This window comes from Denticeps clupeoides, chromosome 18, assembly GCF_900700375.1.
Source record: "Denticeps clupeoides chromosome 18, fDenClu1.1, whole genome shotgun sequence".
Taxonomy (NCBI): domain Eukaryota; kingdom Metazoa; phylum Chordata; class Actinopteri; order Clupeiformes; family Denticipitidae; genus Denticeps; species Denticeps clupeoides.
The window spans coordinates 1,743,122-1,763,314 of record NC_041724.1 but is presented as its reverse complement, the minus strand read 5'-3'; the positions used below and the strand labels follow the sequence as shown (position 1 = coordinate 1,763,314).

Here is a 20,193-nt window from a genome sequence, read left to right as displayed (position 1 = left end):
TTGTGATCATAATGTTATGGCTGATGCATATACACACACACACACACATATACAGTATATATACTGCATATATAGTAAATTAATCTATAGTGTAGTTTTACAGAATCATGATTAGAAATCATAATTTGTATGTGTGTATATATATATATTATTTTTAATGTTATTTATTTCTTTTTTGTTCTTTGTTGCTGTTCTCCCAGATAAACTGGAACAGTTTAATTCCCAGGGTTCTGCCCACATGAGCATTGCTGTATTTGTTGTGCTTTGCTGCTGACTCATGCGGTGGAGCAGGAAACGTATTGTTAGCGCATTAAACCGCACAACAGACTCCTCTGGTCAGACGCGTCTGAGCCGTGCAAATTTTTAGCTACCAGCTCTGTGAGTCCTGATCTGCATGATCAGGTTCTCTGCCAGGAGACGCTCAGTATTTGAACCACTGCTGCCCACTAACAAAGAAATTATGAGTCTATAATTTCAACGGTAGGTTTATTTGAACAGTGATAGACAGAATAATAACAAAAAAAATAATGAAATAAGTTGAATGAAATAAGTATTTGATCCCCTGACCACCAGCAAGATTTCTATCTCCCAGCTGTATTTTATACAGGTAAGGAGCTGACATTGGGACTTCTCAACTCTTTACCTGTATAAGACACGCCCGTCTGTAGAAGAAATCAATCAATGCAGATTCCAAACTCTGCACCATGGTCAAGACCAAAGAGCTTTCCAAGGATGTCAGGGTCGGGACTGTGGATCTACAAAAGGTGTCTTTGTTAGTGGGCAAACTTACAAAATCGGCAGGGGTTCAAATAATTTTCCCCCTGACTCTAGTTCGGAGGTGTGTAAGCAGAAAAGTCTGCTAAACCAAGCTACTGCATTCAGCCCGACGGTCATAGACGGTTGTAGAAAACGCCTGACCCTTTGTCAGAGAATCCGAGGATGACGGTCGGCCAATCAGAGTGCGGGACTCACGTCGGCGCTGGTCTGTCCGCAGGCACACGCCTCCTGTTACGCCAGCGTCCCGCCCGAGTGCCGCCTGGGCCGCCTGCGTGGCACGATCCTGCATCCCAGCTGCGTCCGCATCTGCTCACGCAACTTCAGCAAGATGCACCTGTACCGCATCTCGGAGAGCTCCCAGTGCGAGCTGGGTAATCTGCAGCCAGAAAGTCTGATAGAAGTCTGATATGTTTTTAGAATAAAAAAAAAGGCATTTCCTTTTATTATATACAAGGTTGTGTTAACACTATTAGCCTAATAAGCATTAAAAATATTTATTTATATATTTAGAACATGTTTATCCTGGTGGCTAAATTTAGTTCTGATGGATTAGTTCTAGATTAGTGTTTATTTTCCTTTATTTTTTTGATCAGATAACTCTGATGACGTGGACTCCCACTCCGGTCTCGTGGCCTCTAAAGAAAACTCCTCTTCGGCATCTCAAGATACTGGTAGGTACATCAGGCAAGTACACACATTCAGGGCCGTGGTTCCTTCCACTGACTTTTTTTTGTCGTTCACAGGGAAGCAGACGCTCAGAGTGTTTGATGGGGACGACGCCCTCAAGCGCAACCAGTTCCGCCTCGTCTGCATTCCCAGAATAATAAAGAATGAGGAAGTGGTGGTATGAATTTATATTAATATTAACCCTGGAAGGGAGAGTCTGGAGTACAGACACATTCAGCATTTCTTGTTTTTTATGATCACTGTTGTTTAGTTGTTGAATATTATGTGTGTTGATGGAGATGAAGACACCAGACCTAGAGCTGTAAATCTTGGCCCGACTCGTCGGGTTTGGGCTCAATTTCTATCATTTCATTTGGTCTGGGATGGGTCATGCTGTGTGTGTGTCATCCAACACGAACCAATCTATAGTACCTATCCTTTCCGTATGATTCGCTGCATGTTGTAAATTAGTTTTATTGAATGTTGTAATTATCGTGACAGAGATGCGAAAATGGGAGATGAGGAGGTGAAACTGAGGCTAGCCTCAGGGGGAAATGTTTCAAACCCGCACCTTTCCTTTCCCTCTTAGTCCCTCGTAGCGCATGCAAAGAAACCTGAGCTTTTAGAAAGCTGTACTTGTTGGGTTGGCCTCGGGCCGGGCCAGGCCTAGCTTTTTAGGCCCGATTACAACTCTAACCGGAACATCTTCCAAAGAAAATTCCCTCAGATTCAGGTCGGCATTTAGACAACGTAAAATTGTGTAATTTCAAGCCTCTCCTCTCTGCCGGGCAGGAAGCGGCTCTGAGGGCCTTTTACATCCCGGACGAGCCTCAGGACTACGAGCTTCAAATGCACGGCCAGCCCGCCCTGCTCACCGATGACATCATCAACCGCAACGGCGCCCTGGACAACAAGTCGACCTTCAAGGAATGCGCCTCTGATGCCTGGGTTCTGAGAGCGAAGGCCCGGGAGTCTGAAGTGCTGCGCATCTACGCCGGGTGGCTCAAGTGAGTCTCCAAACTGTACACATCTCTAGACAGTATTTCAATAGAGATTTCTCCAGAAATCCATCTGATTTCATCGTTTAAATCATCGTTGCATTATGATATGAAGGTTATGAATATATTTTTTGCTAAATTTTATTTCAGCATAAGAAAGATGTGCAAGATGATCACCCAATTCATTAGAAATAAGCAAAACCTGTGAAAATTGTGATTGTGCTGAGTCAAACATGATTGTGTGGCATTGTTCTCTACATAAACCCTCTGCATCAACAACATCAGAGTAATAGAAGCCATGTTGGTCGTGTTCGTGAGCTCAGTCACCTGGGAGACATGATCACATCGCAGGGATGCGGGTACCACGGAAACCACCATCAAACCATGCTTTATATGCTGCAGATGAATGTATAACTGCATATTTCATATTTGAAGTCAAGTAAATTAGACTGTGTGTGTGTGTGTGTGTAGCCCAGAATGATGCATATATCCGATTCTCCATTACCACAGAGGGCCAGTTAAGTGACTCAGGCCCAGACTGGCATCCAGTTAATTGCATAATCCGTCAGTTATTCCCTTGCATAATGGCACCATGGAACAGGGGAGGGTAATAAACACAAAAGGGTTCTCTTTTCACCTCGTGTTGCTCCCATGCTGAATGCTGGCTGCTATTCTCCCACAACGAGACCATGTGATCCCAGTTAGGCCGTGGAAGCATTTTAATATGTGCATTTTCACATGTGTACATGTAACATTAGACAACAGGAATTTAGGGCAGCAGTCGGTTAATACGTGGGATAGGTTTTTCACCCGACTTTTTCTAAGGTGTGACCTTCCCGGTGTGTTGGCAGGCTGGGCGTGGCCTATATCTCCATGACTGTGGGCAGGAGCACCACGGTGGATTCGGTCATCAGGGAGGTCATCGCTCAGCTGGGAAGGCAGGTATGGTGTCCACCACCCTCTCAGTCAGCTCTAATGAGACGACCGTAGTTAAAATGAGAAAAATTGTGTTTGTATCTCTAGGATGAAAACCCGGACAATTTTAATCTGGTGGAGGTGTTCATGAGCAGCAAACAGGGTGAATATTGATTTATAACAAAAACCGAGGTGGTGCTGATGGTTGAACGTCCATTTTAAAGCCTCTCTTCCCCTGAATTCTGTCTCTCTGTCAGTCCAACGGCAGGTTCTGTCCAGTCAGGAGCTTCTGTTAGACAAGCTGAAAGAGATCAGAAAGGTATGAAGATCTGGAGTTGACTCATGACTTGATCTCACATATCTGTGTGACGTGCCAATAAGCACTCAGACTTCTTGCTAATGTCAGAGTGTGTGTGTTGGACAGATCTCCTTGCGTCAGATGAACCAGACCCGTTTCTACCTGGTGGAGAGCCGGAACCAGGTGGTGCAGGTCAACCTGCTGCTGGGAGGCCTGCCCACTCTGCTCAGTCAGCAGGAGTATGCCGACCTTTTGTACCAGCACCTGGAGATTAAAAGTGAGTTTTTAGCATCGAGACTGTTGGTATCGTAATTACGAAATGTGGTTTTGAACTCCGTCAATATGGTCTATACTGGTTTAAATCCCACATGATGCAATCAGGTGCTTTGATTTCCTTCAAATCAGTTCCAAAATGAATAAATTCTGACCCCACAACAGCAGGACAGGCCTCATAATGGCCCTGGAATTGTGAAAATCATCTGGATAAGTGCATGAGCTGAATAAACGAGTGAAGTCATGACTGAGTGCTGCACTTTCATCCCGATTTCTCTCTGCCGAGAGATTTTCTGCTCAGTATTTAATCCCTACAGACCACTGTACACCCCATGCACAACTTTTATCATGGATTTAATGGATGTTTAAGGGCATCAAGACATAATCCCTCCTTCCGTCCTCTCTCTCTCTCTCTGTCTGTCTTCTGTTGTTTTGCTAATTATTATTCTTGTATTTTTCCCTCTCTGCAGGTCACTTGGTTAACATTACTCACGTTTACAGTGGGCAAGGTGAGTGTGTCGCCATGCCAACGCCCTATGAGGTTGCACCCCTGTGAAATATCACATGATGAGTCTCTTCCTCCTGACCACCTACACTACAGTGGGTCGTTATTTGCAGCAAGGCATCTGTCTGTCTTTAAATAAGAGCCTTGTTGCAGGACAATGGGCCCGCTGTGAGCTTCAACAATGGACTATAGCTGCAGCCTGAAACATCTTCATTTCATTTAAAACATCACCATCTGCCTAGGCTCATGCAAACGCCTCATACAAATGAGCTACGTGTGCATTGAGCTTTTTATATTTTTATCTGCACAGGGGCGGTGGTGCTGCAGATCTCCTGCTTCTTGGAGGCCGAGAGGGTCTACATGCTGGCCAAGGACTCCTCTGTACGAGGCAAACAGCTCACCTCCCTGGTCGTCCCTGAATTAATGGTGAGGGCGACCGAGGTCACGTCATGTGTTATGTAATCTGATTTATCCAGAGATTTTACGAGTGGGAAGTGGCTCTTTTGTATTCTCTGGCGCTATATGCAGTTCATCAAGGACACGTGATGTCACCAGTTATGATGTTGCTGTGCGAGACTTGAGGCTCTTCTGCCCCCTAGTGGAGACATATTTAAATGTTGTTGTTTTTTTTAAATAGCAAAGCAAGCTCCCGAAAGATAGTTGCCCGTTGCTGGTCTTTGTCAACCCGAAAAGTGGAGGACTGAGAGGCCGAGAACTCCTGTACAACCTCCGGAAAATCCTGAACCCGCACCAGGTCTTTGAGCTGACCAGCGGCGGGCCACTAGCAGGGTACTTTTCTTGTTCGGGTCGCACATCATCTTCAGCAATCTGTCACTTTGAGGGAATAAAGTTATTTTTTTTTCTGTTTTTCCCCGTGTGCCTCAGGCTGCATGCATTTAGAGACGTGCCCAACTTCCGGATCCTGATCTGTGGGGGCGACGGGACGGTGGGCTGGGTGCTTGGGGTTTTGGAGGCCATAAGGCATAAACTGACCTGCCCTGAACCCGCGATCGGCCTCATCCCTCTGGGCACTGGTGAGAACGGCCTGACCCGCCGTGGTCTGAAATCCATTCTCTGTGCTTCCGATGTTTTTTGTTTTTTATTTTAAACGTGTCAAATGATTACATTAAAATGTGTTTCATTATTCCAGGATTAATGTTTTTTAACAGATTTTTTTGGGTCATGAAAATTTGCCTTTGAAAGTAAAAATGTGAAAGAACCCTGTCACACAGTATGCAAGCGGCTTTTCTTTTTCTTCGTAACTGTTGTTGCACTTGAAAAGTGTGCAGAGACGGGACGTCCTGTGGTTAGTGTGACTTCCTGTCGTAATGTTTCCACCGGTGTTCAGGTAATGACCTGGCTCGTGTGCTGCGTTGGGGGGCGGGCTACAGCGGCGAGGATCCCTACAACATCCTGCTGTCATTGGACGAGGCAGAGAACGTGTGGATGGACCGCTGGACCATCCTGCTGGACGCACAGGAAATGGCGGAGGACGGCAAGGAGAACGGCTTCCTGGAGCCGCCAAAGGTGAAGGGCAGCAGGGTCACCTGGACTGTGGCGGGTTATGAAATGCTGCTTACTGAACACTCCGTTGTGTTTGCAGATAGTCCAGATGAACAACTACTTCGGGCTCGGCATCGACGCCGAGCTCAGCCTGGACTTTCACCACGCCCGAGAGGAGGAGCCTGGCAAGTTCAACAGCAGGCATGTCCCTTAGCATTCTGATAGTAGGCCAAGGCATGGGGCTGAATGAAAATGGAAAGTGCATTATTTTGCACGTCACCTTTTCAGGTTTCACAACAAAGGTGTGTATGTGAAAGTGGGCTTGCAGAAACTGAGCCACACCCGAAACCTGCACAAAGACCTCGTGCTGGAGGTGGACAAGCAGGAAGTGGAACTTCCCAGCATAGAAGGCCTGATCTTTCTCAACATTCCCAGGTAGAAACATTAAACACACTTACATTCTTCATACATTTTTCCCCAAACAGGCCCACCTGATCCAGTTCCTATTCATTAGAAAAGACAAATCAATTGCACGTGATGCACGACAACAGTGTGTACAAGATGTAAAATGTCTAACAGAGAATATGGCTTCTTCTATTCATCTCTATTTTATGGTTCTCTTCGTGCAATCAACTATTCGTCAAACCGTTTCGTTTCTTTGAGACGAGTATTTCTGCTCCAGTGAATGTGTAAATGTTAAAGGTTTCAGACCAGTGGTGTGTGTGGATGTGTGTTTAGCTGGGGCTCCGGAGCAGACCTCTGGGGCTCTGACAGCGATTCGCGGTTCGACAAGCCCCGCATTGATGATGGCGCGCTGGAGGTGGTGGGCGTGACGGGGGTCGTGCACATGGTGAGAATGTTCGCTGAATACCAACCTCGCCATGGCTGCGGCTGCTGGTGCCACCCCGCGTGAGAGCAGCAAAGACAGTGTGATCTCTGTGCTCCACATCAGGGCCAGGTACAGAGTGGACTCCGCTCTGGGATTCGGATAGCCCAGGGCAGCTACATCCGCATCACCGTCACCAAACCCATCCCTGTGCAGGTCGACGGCGAGCCGTGGATCCAGTCTCCAGGCCAGATCATCATCTCTGCCTCAGGGCCCAAGGTCTTTTAAGCTCCGCCTCCCTCTTTCACTCCATTCCAGTTTTGAGTGCCCTTTACCAACTAAATTGAACCGGATCTGTACCCAATAGAACGTTCTTCAGATATCATGTCTCAGCAGGTGATTAGTCTTCAAATACCCTGGAACTGTCTTTCATGTGACACAGATGCAGATGCTGCGCAAGTTCAGGTGCAAAGCGAAGAAGCAGTCGTCCGGGAGTCTGAAGGAGGGCCGCTCCGACAGCCCGTCATCCAGCGACGGCGGCCACTGATCGCCCGGAGCTGCACTTCACCAGCCACAACACTCGGTGTCACTAGCGCACCAGCAGCCCCTCGCACGCGACAAGGCCCCCGTATACCCCTCGCATCCACGGCCGGGGCTTCGGAGGAACATTTCTGCATTCTCATCCTGTAGCAAGTTGTCCAGGTTCGAGTTCCCTCCCGGGAAACTGAGCACACATTCCGTCAAAGAAAAGGCAAACACTTGTACAGAGTGTGTCCCCTAACTACAGCTGAAAATGTCACATAAGATGGCATGCTGCTTTTAAATAGAAAGAAGCATACTTGAAGCAGTCAACAATTGGATGCTTGATTCAACTTTATGCCACGAAGGACAATTCCCTGGTCGCAATGTCTTCAAAGCTATCAAAGGAGATTAATCCTTCTACTGAAAGACTTTTGTATTTGACAAGAAATGGAAGTGGCGTTCCGAGCGCGTCAAGCACTTTTAAGTTCGCTTTTAATCACAAAAGGCATCAATGTTTGGTTGAGAGCTCTTCTTCTTGTGATTTGACTGGCTTGTTTTCTAGACCTTAAGGCTTGTTGGAGATCGACCAATCAGCACACAGCAAGAAATCAGATCGTTGGCAGCGATTTTTAATTTGAAAAAGTGGCTTACAAACCCGGTCCTAGCTCAAAATGTCCCTGGTCACCTTAAGATGGCCGGTTTTGTTGTTCATGGAAGCGCAGTGCTTATCTAGGCACTCGCTTCTGTTTCTGGTCAACAGAAGGCACGCAGTTTATGTGTCTAGTGCCTCGGAGTGTTTATTGCAGTCTGAATTCTCTTCCTACCTGACTAGCTATGGTGCCTAGTAGTTGGTGAAGAGGAGCAGCATGTCAGAATCCACGGGGTAGGCATTTATTCATTTGTATTTAAATTTTGGCCTCACTTGCATGCAATTAAACATACTACAGTAGTATCCAAGTGCAGGCGCTGACACCAGTCAGTATTCTTGAACGTGGAAAAATTGAACTGGGGTTTTTAAAAATGTCATGGGTCAATTTCGTGATGTTAGATCCCATATGGAATCCAGAATCCATATGGCTTAGTTTCACTTAAAATGCTTAAAATACACATAGCAAACTGATAAATGGCTTCTATATATCCTTTTAATTATGAAATAAGTAAAAACATTTAATCAATTTGAAGAAGATATCTGGTGGATCATGGCTGAAACTGTAAAATTCTAAATGGTATGACCCAAGTTTTTAATTAAAAAGTTAATTACTCGTCCATAATAATGCATGTCAACTTAATTATTTTAATCTGAAATTTGGACTTTTATTTTAAAATAAAATGTTGCATAAATTCTACTGCTCACAGTGGCACAGTTCAATTTTATGAACATATAAGCATAACTGTTATGTTCATGTCTAATTACCATAACTCTCTGTAGCATCATTTACTAAATGCTAACTAAAGGTGCGTTTGGCTAGTGCTACCTTACGCAATTGACTCCAACCCTGCAATTGCAGTAAATTGTGTGTGACTCTGCACATTTACAGTGCTTAATTATCACATGTTCAGCGTTCAGCCTGCTGACAGTGCCTGTTGAGGCCGCAGCATGACCGCAGTGCGGGTCGTTTCAGCGCACGCCACTGCCACTCACCTGTAATTACGACTTTACTATCGTTTCCAGCCTTTCAAATTGGCAGCAAAGGAGATATTGCTTGAATTTGACACTAGCGTCTTGTCTGTCGTGGTTACGAAAAGGAAATTGTGAAGGTTTATTGGAGCAAGCTTTGTCTGATGTCTTTAGCATTTTTGTGCTTCAGAGGAGCTTGCAGCCTCTGTAGTCAGTTTGGCGATCGCTCATTACGTGTTAAAACTCGTCATTCAGCAAGAGTCCGTGGTCCTGTGCTGCCTCACGCGACATTTTACTGGAAAAGATGTAAGTGTGTATATATATATAATATATATATATATTAACCTTTTATTCAGATATCAAATATTTAATCAGCTGCTGTAAAGTTGTGCAGTGATTTATTATTATTTGAATTCACAGATAATATTGTCTGTATAAAATTAGGCCATACCTGATTTAAATGAACCAAAATAGCTTTAGTCGTCTACCTCCACAGATGAATTTGCCTGAAGTGTGGTCATACCTCCCTAAAATAATGAAAATAGGAAACCCTCGGGCCTGCTCTGTTCTATAATGAATGATGGTGAATGAAGATGATAGGCGGTTCACTCAGAACATCTGTCAAGTAGGCCTTTTCTTTCTTCTGGGCCTTTTTTCAGTAATATATGAGCCCTTTGTTACCCCTTGGCCTCCGCGAGTGGTTAATATTTATCATCCAAGGTACCAGTTTAGTGTCAAATGTTGTGAAGGTGACTGCTTTAGCTTCTTGTACGTGTGCCTGTCGCTACGTGACCCGTAGGGCACTGGAGCCTTTCTGTGGAGTTCAGTTCTTAAATAGTGCCTCATGCAAGTGGTTTTAGAACCTCAGCGGTGTTGACCTGTGCATTTATAAAAAGGAAAAGACAAATTAGAAGACCAACCTTAAAACTTTCTTTTTTTTTTCTGTTGTTGTATGTATATGTTAATTGACAACTGTGATGATCTTAGGTTATTTAAAGCTATAAATGTGCCTGTTATTTTTTTTTGTTAAAAAAAATATATATATATTTTTATTTTTACTGACTCAATATGTAGTGTAATATGTTCAGACAAAGAGGTAGATATATAGATGTATATTTTTGAATTGAGAATATTGCACTGATTGTTTCACAGATGCTTTCACGTGTACAACATGTGTTGTTAAATGTTAAAATGACTTGGTGTGCGGTATATTGTACAAGCCCTAAAATGCATAGAACAAAATGTGTGTGTGTTGGCCAACAAAAGAAGAGAACATGGCACAACAATTGGCTTTTTATTGGTATTAATATGAGTGTTGTGAAATAGGAATGGTGTAAAAGTACTGTAGACGTGGTACGTTTGCCGTTTCTGATCGACAGCGAGCAGGGAGACGAAGTAACTGTGTGTTTTTATTGCATTATGTAAACCATCCGGTTCGTTTCAGCAGCATCAGTACGAACATATTTCATAGTGTAAAATGAATTTTGTTTTTCTGTATCAGAACACCGATGTAGAGACATTGTTCGTAATTAGTATGAAGAAATGTTACGGCTATTTAACATAGCTTTAAACCAACACAAAAAAAGTACTATTCTAATTTCTATATAAGTATTGACTGGTAGACTTCAAATAAATAAAGTTTACACAATCGACATAGTGTGATGTTTGGTTATCATTTGTTAATTCTACTACACTGCCGAGACTGTGCGTCTGGAAGAGGCGGATGTCGGGTGGGGGGAGTGTGGTCAGCCGAGGTCGATGTCCCCCGCGAACAGAGTGATGAGCAGGATGATGGAGAAGCCGGTCAACAGGCCCGCGTTCTGGATGAGGAAGAAAGCGACCTCCGACCTCCGGCTCTTGCGCTGCTCGGCAGCGATGCTGTTCATCTCTGGGAACTGAGGTGCGCCGATTAAACCGGAGGAAACAGTGAACTTGCAGAAAATCTGTAGTGATAAACTCGTCCATTCCATAAAGAAAGTTGCACCTTGATGACTTAAGAGAGGAAATATCGTTCACAGGAATGTCATTTGTGCTAATATCAGTACATTTTTGGATGATCTCTGAAGGTGTAATGATCTGTGCATGACCTGAAACATAATCCATCTCGAGAATACACTTGGCCAGCATCCTATGTAAGCAAAATAATGATAAACACAACTGGTTTGAATCCCGATCCGCCAAGGTGCCACTGAGGTGCCACCGAGCAAAGCACCGTCCCCACACACTGCTCCCCGGGCGCCTGTCAGGGCCGCCCACTGCTCACTCAGGGTGATGGGTTAAATGCAGAGGACACATTTCACTGTGTGCACCGTGTGCTGTGCTGCTGTGTATCACATGTGACAATCACTTCACTTCAAAATATAGTTTTGGTTTTTTTTTTATCCAAATTTGCATAATTGCATTTAATGGATTGTGGGAAATATTGGGAAATAAGGCTTTTTGGTGACAGTAATGGCTCTCACCATGTCTGCCAGAGCGATGTAGAGGAACATGCCACCGGCGATGGCGAAGATCACGTTGGGGGCGGAGTGGCTGCCGAGCAGGATGCCGATCACCAGGCCCAGGTAGCAGGACATGGCCGACAGCAGGTTGAAGAAGACGGCCTGGGGGACGCTCATCCCGGCATTGAGCAGGATCACAAAGTCTCCTGCAGGGGCGGGGACAACATTTCTTCATCAGAGCACGCCGCGCGGATCGGTTGTTAAGCAGAACAGGGCAACGTGACCCTGTGTGTGTGTGTGTGTGTGTGTGTGTGTGGGTGCACGTGCAAAAATGTGTTTGTGCATCAGGCGAAGATTCAAACACATCCAGTGGGAGACTTTGACTCGTTTTGCTCCCTGTCGCACTAAATGAACAAATTCCAGGTGTTGGGTCAAAGTCAGACTCTGATAAGGAGTGTGCGTGTGTGTGTGTGTGTGTGTGTGTGTGCGTGCCTAATTTTGTGAACCTCACCCAGTTCGTGGGGAAACTCCTCGCACACGATGGCCAGAGAGGTGCTGAACCCCGCGAGCACGGAGACGGTGAAGGACGCCCCGATGGCCAGGCCGTCGATGAAGTTGTGGAGCGCGTCGCTGAGGGAGATCATCCACGCCACCGTCTTAATGGTGGACAGACGCGCGCCCGGCAGGCGGCAGCACGGCCTCCGGGCTTCCGATGTGTCCTGGGACAGACCGAACAGTCCTTAGGTTTAAACGGGGTCCCCCCGTCCCCGTCCCGGCTTCCCCCCCCCAAATAAAAAAAAGAGTCCTGGAGGACGTAACATGTGGCGTTTTGTGTATTTGATTTGGGTCAGAAGATACACGCAACGCAAACACAGCTGTGCGGTTTGAGGTTTCGACACACGCTGAGATTCAGACACTCGGGGACAAAACTCAAAAAAAGAACCTGTCGGTCCATCTCTATCACTCAATTTTTTTACAGTTAAATAAGAGTTAAATTAGAACGTTGGCATGTTGGAAGCACGAAGTGTAAGGATCTGACAGATTTTGCCCAAGACCAGATTGTGATGATAAAAACTGCAGGTACCGGTTCACCAGACCTCCGACTGGTCCATAAAAAGGACATCCAGCGACCTGGTGATGGGGACACACGGGATTAACCCGGCCTGATCCAACAGAAGATCAAAGGTTCATGCTGGGAGGTTCTTGGTTGTCCATTCTGGCCACAGGACCATCAGGACCTGATTCCCACAGTCTCAATCTGGTGGAACATCTGAGTCCATGGAACCACCACCTCCCAAACATCCATTCTGGGTGCCTTCGGAGAGTAGCGTGAACCCGTCATGTGGCTCTGGGTGACCTAGCTATGACCTTTGACCTGTATTCTGTTTGAACTAGCTGTTTGATCTTGTCCAAGGCCAGCTTGAAGCTCAAATCTTTCTTAGTTAACCATTAACATGTTTCATCTACTGAAGATCCACAACCACCCACACCCACAACAGTCAACTGGTCCCTTCATATGTTAACTATGATGGGCAGAGCTAATGGCCCAGCTGGCATGTGAAGTCACTTTTTTAACTAGTGACTGCTGGTTGGAGAACTCACAGGTTGCCGTGTTAGGGGACCAGCCGCAAAGTTCACGCTGTCGCTGCTGAAGCTTGTGACGGTGACAATCTCCACCTTCTCCCCAGCGCTCCCGTTGTGATGGGCCATGGGCGGAGGAGCCTCCGACGGGCTGAAGTGACTGTGGCAGTGCTGGAAACAGAGAGGAAGCCCACGAAAAAGTGAAACGCCGCGGCCAGAAAAGTAATAAACCATCACGTTAGGAGAAGGGGGCTCGGCCGTACCTCCACATCTGGCTTCAGGATCATTTTCAGCACCTTCTCCACAAAGAAGAGGAGGTAGAAGCCACCAAACACCCCGATTGCTTTCAAAATGTAATTATCCGATTTCGGGTCGAATCCCAAGGCCTGCGTGTTCAGGGAGGAATGGAAAGGCGGTTGGATCGCAGCCGAACGTGTCAGCACGCCGCGGTCCCCGCGGTCCCCGCCCGCCCGTCTGTCTCACCTCGGGAATGAGCTGCAGGACGGCATTGGAGAAGAGGGTTCCAATGGCCAGGCCGATGAAGTAGGTGAGCACCTTGGGGAAGTAGGGCTTCCTGGTAATGGGGATGAGCATCAGGCCGAGCAGCGACGAGAGGTTGATGAGCGTCACGGCCAGGAAGCCGTAGCCCCACACTTCGTCCAATTAACGGCGGGAGCAGAAGATGCAGTTAAGCCAGTTAAATGGAATATTTAAAGCAAGACGGCCTTTTTAATTAATAAATCAAATAAATAACAATAAAGTGAAGTGATTGTCAAACGGTGAAATGTGTCCTCTGCATTGAACCCATCACCCTTATTAAGCAGTGGGCAGCCATGACAGGCGCCCGGGGAGCAGCGTGTGGAGACGGTGCTTTGCTCGGTGGCACCTCGGGGGATCGGGATTCGAACCGGCAACCTTCTGATTACGGGGCCGCTTCCTTAACCGCTAGGCCACCGCTGACTTACTTCATTTGCAGGTATAAAAAATGGGAAATGAAAACCCCCAGAAAAGGTCCTGAAGCAAAAGCTTGGGCACCTGACGTGTTCAGTACTCAGTAAGACCCCATTTGGCGAGCACCGCAGCTAAGAGCCTTTCAGGTCTTACGCGGGGGATTTCCGCCCAGTTGCCCTGCGAAAGGTCCACAGGTCCACGTCCTGCTGCAGCTGCTCTGCTGAGATCCTTACACACACTTCCCCTCGGAGGGTTTTCCGCTCCGGATCATCGCCTGATTGTTGTGGGACCCCCGAGGCGGTGAGATGTTTGCTCCCCGGACGTGCGGCTGTTTTTTTTTTCTTGGTAGAGTAGCGCTGCTAAATCTTCCTGAAATTGTCTCCACACCCCTGTTACCCCGGTAGCAGCCTCGTCTTCTCCTGATATGCGAACGCCAATGTAAGGAAGGCAGCGAGAGTCTCCTCTCCTCCTCTAGCTCTATACGTTGAGGTGTGGAACCCTGGTGAAAGTGAAGTGATTGTCATTGTGAAATAGCACAGCGCCCGGTGACACAACGAAATGTGTCCTCCGCTTTTAACCGTCACCCTTGGTGAGCAGTGGGCAGCCGTGACAGGCGCCCGGGGAGCCGTGTGTGTGGCTCGGGATTCGAGCGGCTGGCCAAAGTTGGGGACGAAGTCAAACGCTGGCCGGCGTTGGGACTCACCCTGGAAGCTGATGGCCCGGCCGGTGGCGTCTGCCGTCACCAGGCACTGTGGCACCACGGCATGGTGCAGGAGGGCCGGGCACACGGTGCTCAGGTGCCCTCCGTCCAGCCGGCTGAGGTTCCCGAGCCCGTACTGAGACAGGATCTCGGCCCCAGACAGGCACTTTGGCACAGCGAGGACAGAGCATCAAATGAATCTTCCATCAAATGAACTGCATGCTGAATCTATTATTAACATTATTATCAATATTATTAACAAGGATTAGTGTTTGGAGGTATTAAAAAAAAGACTTCTGACCTGGTTGGACCGGATCTTTCCCAGATCCGGCGGATTTTTTATCACCAGACTGTCCACCAGGTCGCGAAAGTCGCCGGGCGTCAGAAATCCCCGGTCGCCATACAGCAGGACGACGTCGTCCAGAAACGGCGACTTCTCCGCCGCGGCCGCGGCCAGCAGTCCCCAGACGAGCAGCGCCGCGCTGCGCTCCATGGTGCTGCTGCTGGTGGTGGCGCTGGTGGCGGCGCGTCTGCGACTCGGACGGAGGCGCCGGAACCTTGGCGAAACGTTCCGGGAACGTTTCCTTGCTGAAGGACCTGACCTGTGGTCGCACCGCCGACTGTCATCAGCCAGTCGCTGCAGATTAGATTGTCCTTTGGGAAATCAGCAAAGCTGCACTTTTTTTTTTTTATTATTATTGGTCTTGTCACGCCAGGCACGTGATGCAAGGTGCTTTAATGATTGTGCTTTTTGTAATAGTACATATGCACGTTTCATTTCATTTTTTCAGATCCGTACTTAATTTGTCGCAAAGTCGTTCAAAGATTCCCGCACCAACAGGTTCTCGGGACCGTTTCCAAAAATTGCGTTCCGGCGCCCCCGTGTGGCGAAAATAAAAGCAACAACAACAAAACTGGACAGAACAAATTAAAAGTCCTTTTCTGGGCGGCACGGGGAGGGGGGGGGGTTGCGCCGTCATCCTCGTTCGCAAAGTCCCGTCGGCATTCGCTTAATATATATATATATATAATTCGAAAAAAAAAAAAAAACAAACAAGCAAACAAATAAGCGACAGAATTTCTTTATTTTTTAAAGGACTTTTCTTCTGAAGCGTCCCCTCACGGGAAGTACCAGGGACGCGATCGGACTTAAGATGCCGAAACAATTACGACGAAGTTGTGAATAAGAATAAACATCATAAAAAAAACAAACAGAAAAGAACAGGAAAGACGGACCGAAACGCGTTTTTGTCGGCGAGTTCGGGCCGGTTCACGCGTTCTTCGTGGCCAACCTCGTTTTAAAAAAAAAAAAGAAAGAAAGAAAAGAAAGAAAGAAATATGCTACAATTTTCCACGCGTGCCCGTGTGAGAGCCCCGTCCCTTCCAGAAACGTCCCACTCGGGCCGTGCGTAAATCCATTTAGATTTTTCTATCGATTTCCACGTGTGCGTTGTTGTTTTTTTAATCGCTGCGCGTCTCGCTGTCGGCTCGGTTTTTTTTTTTTTTTTTGCCGTTTTATTCGTCTCGTATTTGCATCACCATTGTTGCGAGTCACGATGACTAAGCGCCGGGCTCGAACCGCGGCCCCCATTCGCGCCGTGCGCGTCGGACGGTGAGGGTGTGGCGACCGGGACGCGACGCGACTTCCTGGGTATGGGCTTACTCGCGCAGATCGGCCGGGCGCTGCGCTCGGCATTCGCGCCTTCTCCCCGCAGGCCCGTCGGACGCGCCATGGCCTCGGACGCGCCGCTGCGCTTCGACTTCCTGGTGGTGGGCGGCGGCTCCGGGGGCCTCGCCGGTGCGCGCCGGGCGGCGGAGCTGGGCGCGTCGGCGGCGGTCGTCGAGAGCCACAGACTCGGAGGTACCTGCGTGAGTAGCCGCGTCTTCAGCTTCTTCTTGGGATTTTATATATTTTTTATATATTTTATATATTTTTAATTGTAAAAACAGACAATAAAGACCCGCGTCCCGACGCGCGCAGCGAAGCCTCCAGACCGGACCCCCTTTTTTTGTTGTTGCTGTATGGGGGGGTTTTGTGGGGGTCCGGCCGGGTCATCACAATTGGCTCCTTCTGAAACTTTTTTTTTTTTTTTTTTGCCATTTTCTGGAATATTTGCCAAGTCCCCCATGCAAAAGCTGATTAGATCACCAGTTATGGGCTCAAGTGATTATTAATGGACTTAATTGCAGGGCCAGTAATTAAATTAAATAAAAAAAAAAAGTTTTTTTTTTTTTTGTGTTGTTTTCCAGGTGAACGTGGGCTGCGTTCCGAAAAAGGTAAATGAACCGAACACGACTCGACTCGGCCGTGAGGTTTTTTCCTGCGTAAACCTGCGTTCCCCGGTGTCCGCAGGTGATGTGGAACGCCGCCGTGCACGCAGAATACCTCCACGACCACTCGGACTACGGCTTCGAGGGCGCCAGCGGCCAGTTCAGCTGGCAGTAAGTGACGGGCTGACGCAAGACGAGAACTTTTTGTCCGGGCCGTTGTGCAAAGTCATGTTCCTCATTTAGGGAGGATCGGTTTTCCCGCTCCGCGGTTTCGCTCGACTCTGTTTGCTTTGCGGCGCCGCGCCCTCGTTGTACTTCGCTTTGGGTGATAAACTCTCAACTTCCTCTTTGCCGGATGTTCACAGGCTGCTGAAAAGGAAGAGGGACGCTTACGTCAGCCGACTAAATCAGACCTACCAGAACAACCTGGACAAGGTACGGGCGTCCCGGCCGGCAGCGTCCCGTGCCGCGTCGTACTCGTGCCCCCTTTGTAAAAATCTGCCCCGCCGCAGGCCAAGATCCAGACCATCCGCGGCCACGCGACCTTCGTCGCCGGCCCGGAGCCCACCGTCGAGGTCGGCGGGAAGAAGTACACGGCGCCGCACATCCTGGTGGCGACCGGCGGCCGTCCGTCCGTCCTCACCGACCTGGAGGTGCCAGGTGGGCTGCGTGGCGACGCCCGTGCTGTCGTTTCCGGACGCCTCATTGTCATGCCGCTTTTCCTTCTCTTACAACTGCAGGTGCAAATCTTGGCATCACCAGCGACGGCTTCTTTCAACTGGAATCCCTGCCGAAGTGAGTCCAGCTGGCATCGGGGACGAAACGGATCCCACGTTGTACCGTGTCTGTTCCCGTCGCGCCAAATCCGCGTCTGGTTACAGTGTAACAGGAGGAAGTGTTAATAATATTGTCCCCTAGAACAGTGGCGGCGCTTCCACAGATCGGCGCGTCAACACGTCCGTTCCCGCTTTTTTAACGAGAGTTTCCCGTTTTTAATCCCACTCACGCCGAAATTCCGATGTTTTTCCTGTCTGTCCCTCTTTTAACATCATATGCTACATAGCTGTGTTGGCTTTTTTTTCTGTTTGTCTCGTTTAGACGTAGCGTCATTGTGGGGGCGGGGTATATCGCCGTGGAGATGGCGGGTATCCTTTCCACTCTGGGCTCCAGAACGTCAATCATCCTTCGCCAGGGCGTGGTAAGCAACTATGTGTTTGTACATTTTAATTTTTTTTTATTTTTATATATATAAAATGAATTTTCTTTCTTTCTTCTTGCCTTGTTTTCAGGTGTTGAGGAACTTTGATTCCTACATCAGCAACAACTGCACCAAAGAACTACTGAACGCGGGTGTAGATTTGTGGAAACACACACAGGTACCCGGCTTCTCTTCATCCGCTCGGTTTTTTGTTCGGACCGCTTTACACGCTGTAGTTCGTGTGTCGATGCTCCGGTGTCGGCCTCCAGGTGAAGTCGGTTCGGCAGCAGCGCGGCGGCCTGGAGGTCACGCTGGTCACCAAGGACCCGGACACGAGGGAGGAGGAGCGAACGAGCGTCGTCCAGGACGTGGACTGTCTACTGTGGGCCATCGGCCGAGAGCCCAACACTTCAGGGCTGAACATCAGAGAAATGGTCAAATTGACGTAGATGTTGACATTCGATTCTGTCGATGAAACGCTGCGCTCTGATTGGCTGACCGTTTGACCGACAGGGCGTGGAGCTTGACGAGAAAGGCCACATCGTGGTGGACGAGTTCCAGAACACCACGCGCAAGGGGATCTACGCCGTGGGCGACGTGTGCGGCAAGGCCCTCCTCACGCCCGGTAAGGTGCCCGTTCCCTGCCCACCGCTCGCCGTCGGGAAGCCGGGTGCGTTTCATTCTCGCGCCTGTTTCTTCCCGTCCGCAGTGGCCATCGCCGCAGGCAGGAAGCTGGCGCACCGGCTGTTCGAAGGAAAGCCGGATTCCAGGCTGGACTACAGCTGCATCCCCACGGTGGTGTTCAGCCATCCACCCATAGGCACAGTCGGGTACACCGAGGGTAAATGCGGGTTCATCTATAATAATTCTTAAGACTTGGCGCAAGATCGGATCGAACCTGTAGGGGGCGCTCAAGAGCACAAATGCCTAATCTTTACACAGTGATGTATTTGTTTTTGGTGGTTTGTCTTAATACTTGTTTTATTCTTTCCGTCCGGTTGTCATTTCGGTGTTTTATTAGTCTTCGTCACGTCCAGGCTCATTTTAATCTGAGCATTTTAGTCTTTTATTAGTCAGATTTTCCCATGACTATTCTATTTAACCCAGTCAACAAGTACCTAGTACCCATTTCACCATTAAAACCAGGTTATTTTATAGACATTAGATGTTCTTATATTATAAACCACATTTAGTCTCACCGTATTACACGATATATTTCATTATATTATCATTTCATTCGAAGATATTTCAGCAAAAAAGGGTTTGAAAAAAATGATGATGAGCCTATTAAATTGTGCAGAGGAGGCCACGAAGAAGTGGGGGAAGGACAATCTTAAGATATACAAGACTTCCTTCAGCCCCATGTACCACGCCCTGACCACCCGTAAGACGCAGTGCATCATGAAGCTGGTGTGCGCGGGCGCAGAGGAGAAGGTAACGCCCGGCCCCGCCCCTTTTCTCTGCCTCCGCCCGCGCGCACCCGCTGATAGGTTCCCCTCTTCCCGCCCCCAGGTGGTGGGTCTCCACATGCAGGGCGTGGGCTGCGACGAGATGCTCCAGGGCTTCGCCGTGGCCATCAAGATGGGCGCCACTAAGGCCGACTTCGACCGGACCGTCGCGATCCACCCCACGTCTTCAGAGGAGCTGGTGACCTTGCGTTAATGCGGGGGTCCGGTCAACGCCACCACAGTTGCTACTGACCCTCTGTCATGATGATGACGATGACGACACTGCCCGACTGTCTCCTCTGCCGAGTTTTTCTGTCTGTATTAGTCTGCAGTGTGCCTCCGGCACGGTTTCGAGAAATGGTTGGATGGACCAAGAGAATAAATTGTCGGTGTGTTTCCAAAACCGTTTCTCCGCTTGGGTCGCGATGTACGTTAGGGAAATATATCAAATGAAACTCCTGCGATGGAGGCGGCCCGGCAGTCGACAAGAACATTAAAACCACCCCTCCGCCGACTCGTCTTCCTCCCATAAAATATCTCATTAATCACCCGTCCAGCCGTCCTTTTCGTCATCCGGGCGGCCGATTGGTGCATGTGGTCCCGCCCTTCAGACACACCCGATTCAGCTGGCTCATCCTTCCACTCACACACACTTATTTTTATGAAACTCCAGTGTGAATTAAACATTTTTTTTATTCGACA

At 48.3% G+C, this 20,193-nt stretch overlaps 3 protein-coding genes across 3 annotated transcripts in view; 2 read left to right on the top strand and 1 right to left on the bottom strand.

Annotated features, from left to right (window-relative positions):
• dgkq (diacylglycerol kinase theta) overlaps positions 1-10,553 on the top strand; it is a 19,390-nt gene extending 8,837 nt beyond the window's left edge. Inside the window, exons 6-23 of the mRNA XM_028959746.1 lie at positions 995-1,148; positions 1,371-1,448; positions 1,521-1,621; positions 2,236-2,450; positions 3,293-3,383; positions 3,465-3,519; positions 3,614-3,675; positions 3,781-3,931; positions 4,398-4,436; positions 4,743-4,858; positions 5,070-5,221; positions 5,318-5,466; positions 5,781-5,959; positions 6,036-6,136; positions 6,224-6,370; positions 6,674-6,785; positions 6,888-7,040; positions 7,204-10,553. Coding sequence (XP_028815579.1) covers positions 995-1,148; positions 1,371-1,448; positions 1,521-1,621; positions 2,236-2,450; positions 3,293-3,383; positions 3,465-3,519; positions 3,614-3,675; positions 3,781-3,931; positions 4,398-4,436; positions 4,743-4,858; positions 5,070-5,221; positions 5,318-5,466; positions 5,781-5,959; positions 6,036-6,136; positions 6,224-6,370; positions 6,674-6,785; positions 6,888-7,040; positions 7,204-7,308 — 2,160 coding nt within the window. The 3' untranslated portion in view covers positions 7,309-10,553. The remainder of the gene's footprint in view (positions 1-994; positions 1,149-1,370; positions 1,449-1,520; positions 1,622-2,235; positions 2,451-3,292; positions 3,384-3,464; positions 3,520-3,613; positions 3,676-3,780; positions 3,932-4,397; positions 4,437-4,742; positions 4,859-5,069; positions 5,222-5,317; positions 5,467-5,780; positions 5,960-6,035; positions 6,137-6,223; positions 6,371-6,673; positions 6,786-6,887; positions 7,041-7,203) is intronic.
• LOC114767886 (zinc transporter ZIP8) lies at positions 10,124-15,842 on the bottom strand. The gene is made up of 8 exons (XM_028959748.1): positions 14,876-15,842; positions 14,578-14,740; positions 13,407-13,576; positions 13,187-13,309; positions 12,945-13,094; positions 11,854-12,061; positions 11,364-11,548; positions 10,124-10,796 (listed from the first exon to the last, which is right to left on the bottom strand). Exons 1-8 carry the CDS (start codon positions 15,065-15,067, stop codon positions 10,647-10,649), a joined length of 1,341 nt encoding a protein of 446 aa, XP_028815581.1. The 5' UTR covers positions 15,068-15,842; the 3' UTR covers positions 10,124-10,646.
• On the top strand, positions 15,682-20,193 carry gsr (glutathione reductase). Its single transcript, XM_028959747.1, has 13 exons — positions 15,682-16,443; positions 16,825-16,851; positions 16,928-17,016; positions 17,211-17,280; positions 17,358-17,505; positions 17,586-17,640; positions 17,944-18,043; positions 18,135-18,221; positions 18,313-18,477; positions 18,557-18,668; positions 18,753-18,884; positions 19,344-19,477; positions 19,556-20,193. The coding sequence occupies exons 1-13, from the start codon at positions 16,228-16,230 to the stop codon at positions 19,703-19,705; spliced, it is 1,485 nt and encodes a 494-aa protein (XP_028815580.1). The 5' UTR covers positions 15,682-16,227; the 3' UTR covers positions 19,706-20,193.

Excerpts from the sequence above, each read along its gene's own strand:
- LOC114767886 (XM_028959748.1), bottom strand. The coding sequence starts at position 15,067 with ATGGAGCGCAGCGCGGCGCTGCTCGTCTGGGGACTGCTGGCCGCGGCC. Across the intron at positions 14,741-14,875 it reads GAAAGATCCGGTCCAACCAG|TGCCTGTCTGGGGCCGAGAT; the intron begins GTCAGAAGTCTT and ends GCTGTGCCAAAG. Across the intron at positions 12,062-12,944 it reads GTCCCCTAACACGGCAACCT|GACACATCGGAAGCCCGGAG; the intron begins GTGAGTTCTCCA and ends GGTCTGTCCCAG.
- gsr (XM_028959747.1), top strand. The coding sequence starts at position 16,228 with ATGGGCTTACTCGCGCAGATCGGCCGGGCGCTGCGCTCGGCATTCGCG. Across the intron at positions 16,444-16,824 it reads ACAGACTCGGAGGTACCTGC|GTGAACGTGGGCTGCGTTCC; the intron begins GTGAGTAGCCGC and ends GTTGTTTTCCAG. Across the intron at positions 17,506-17,585 it reads CACCGACCTGGAGGTGCCAG|GTGCAAATCTTGGCATCACC; the intron begins GTGGGCTGCGTG and ends TTACAACTGCAG.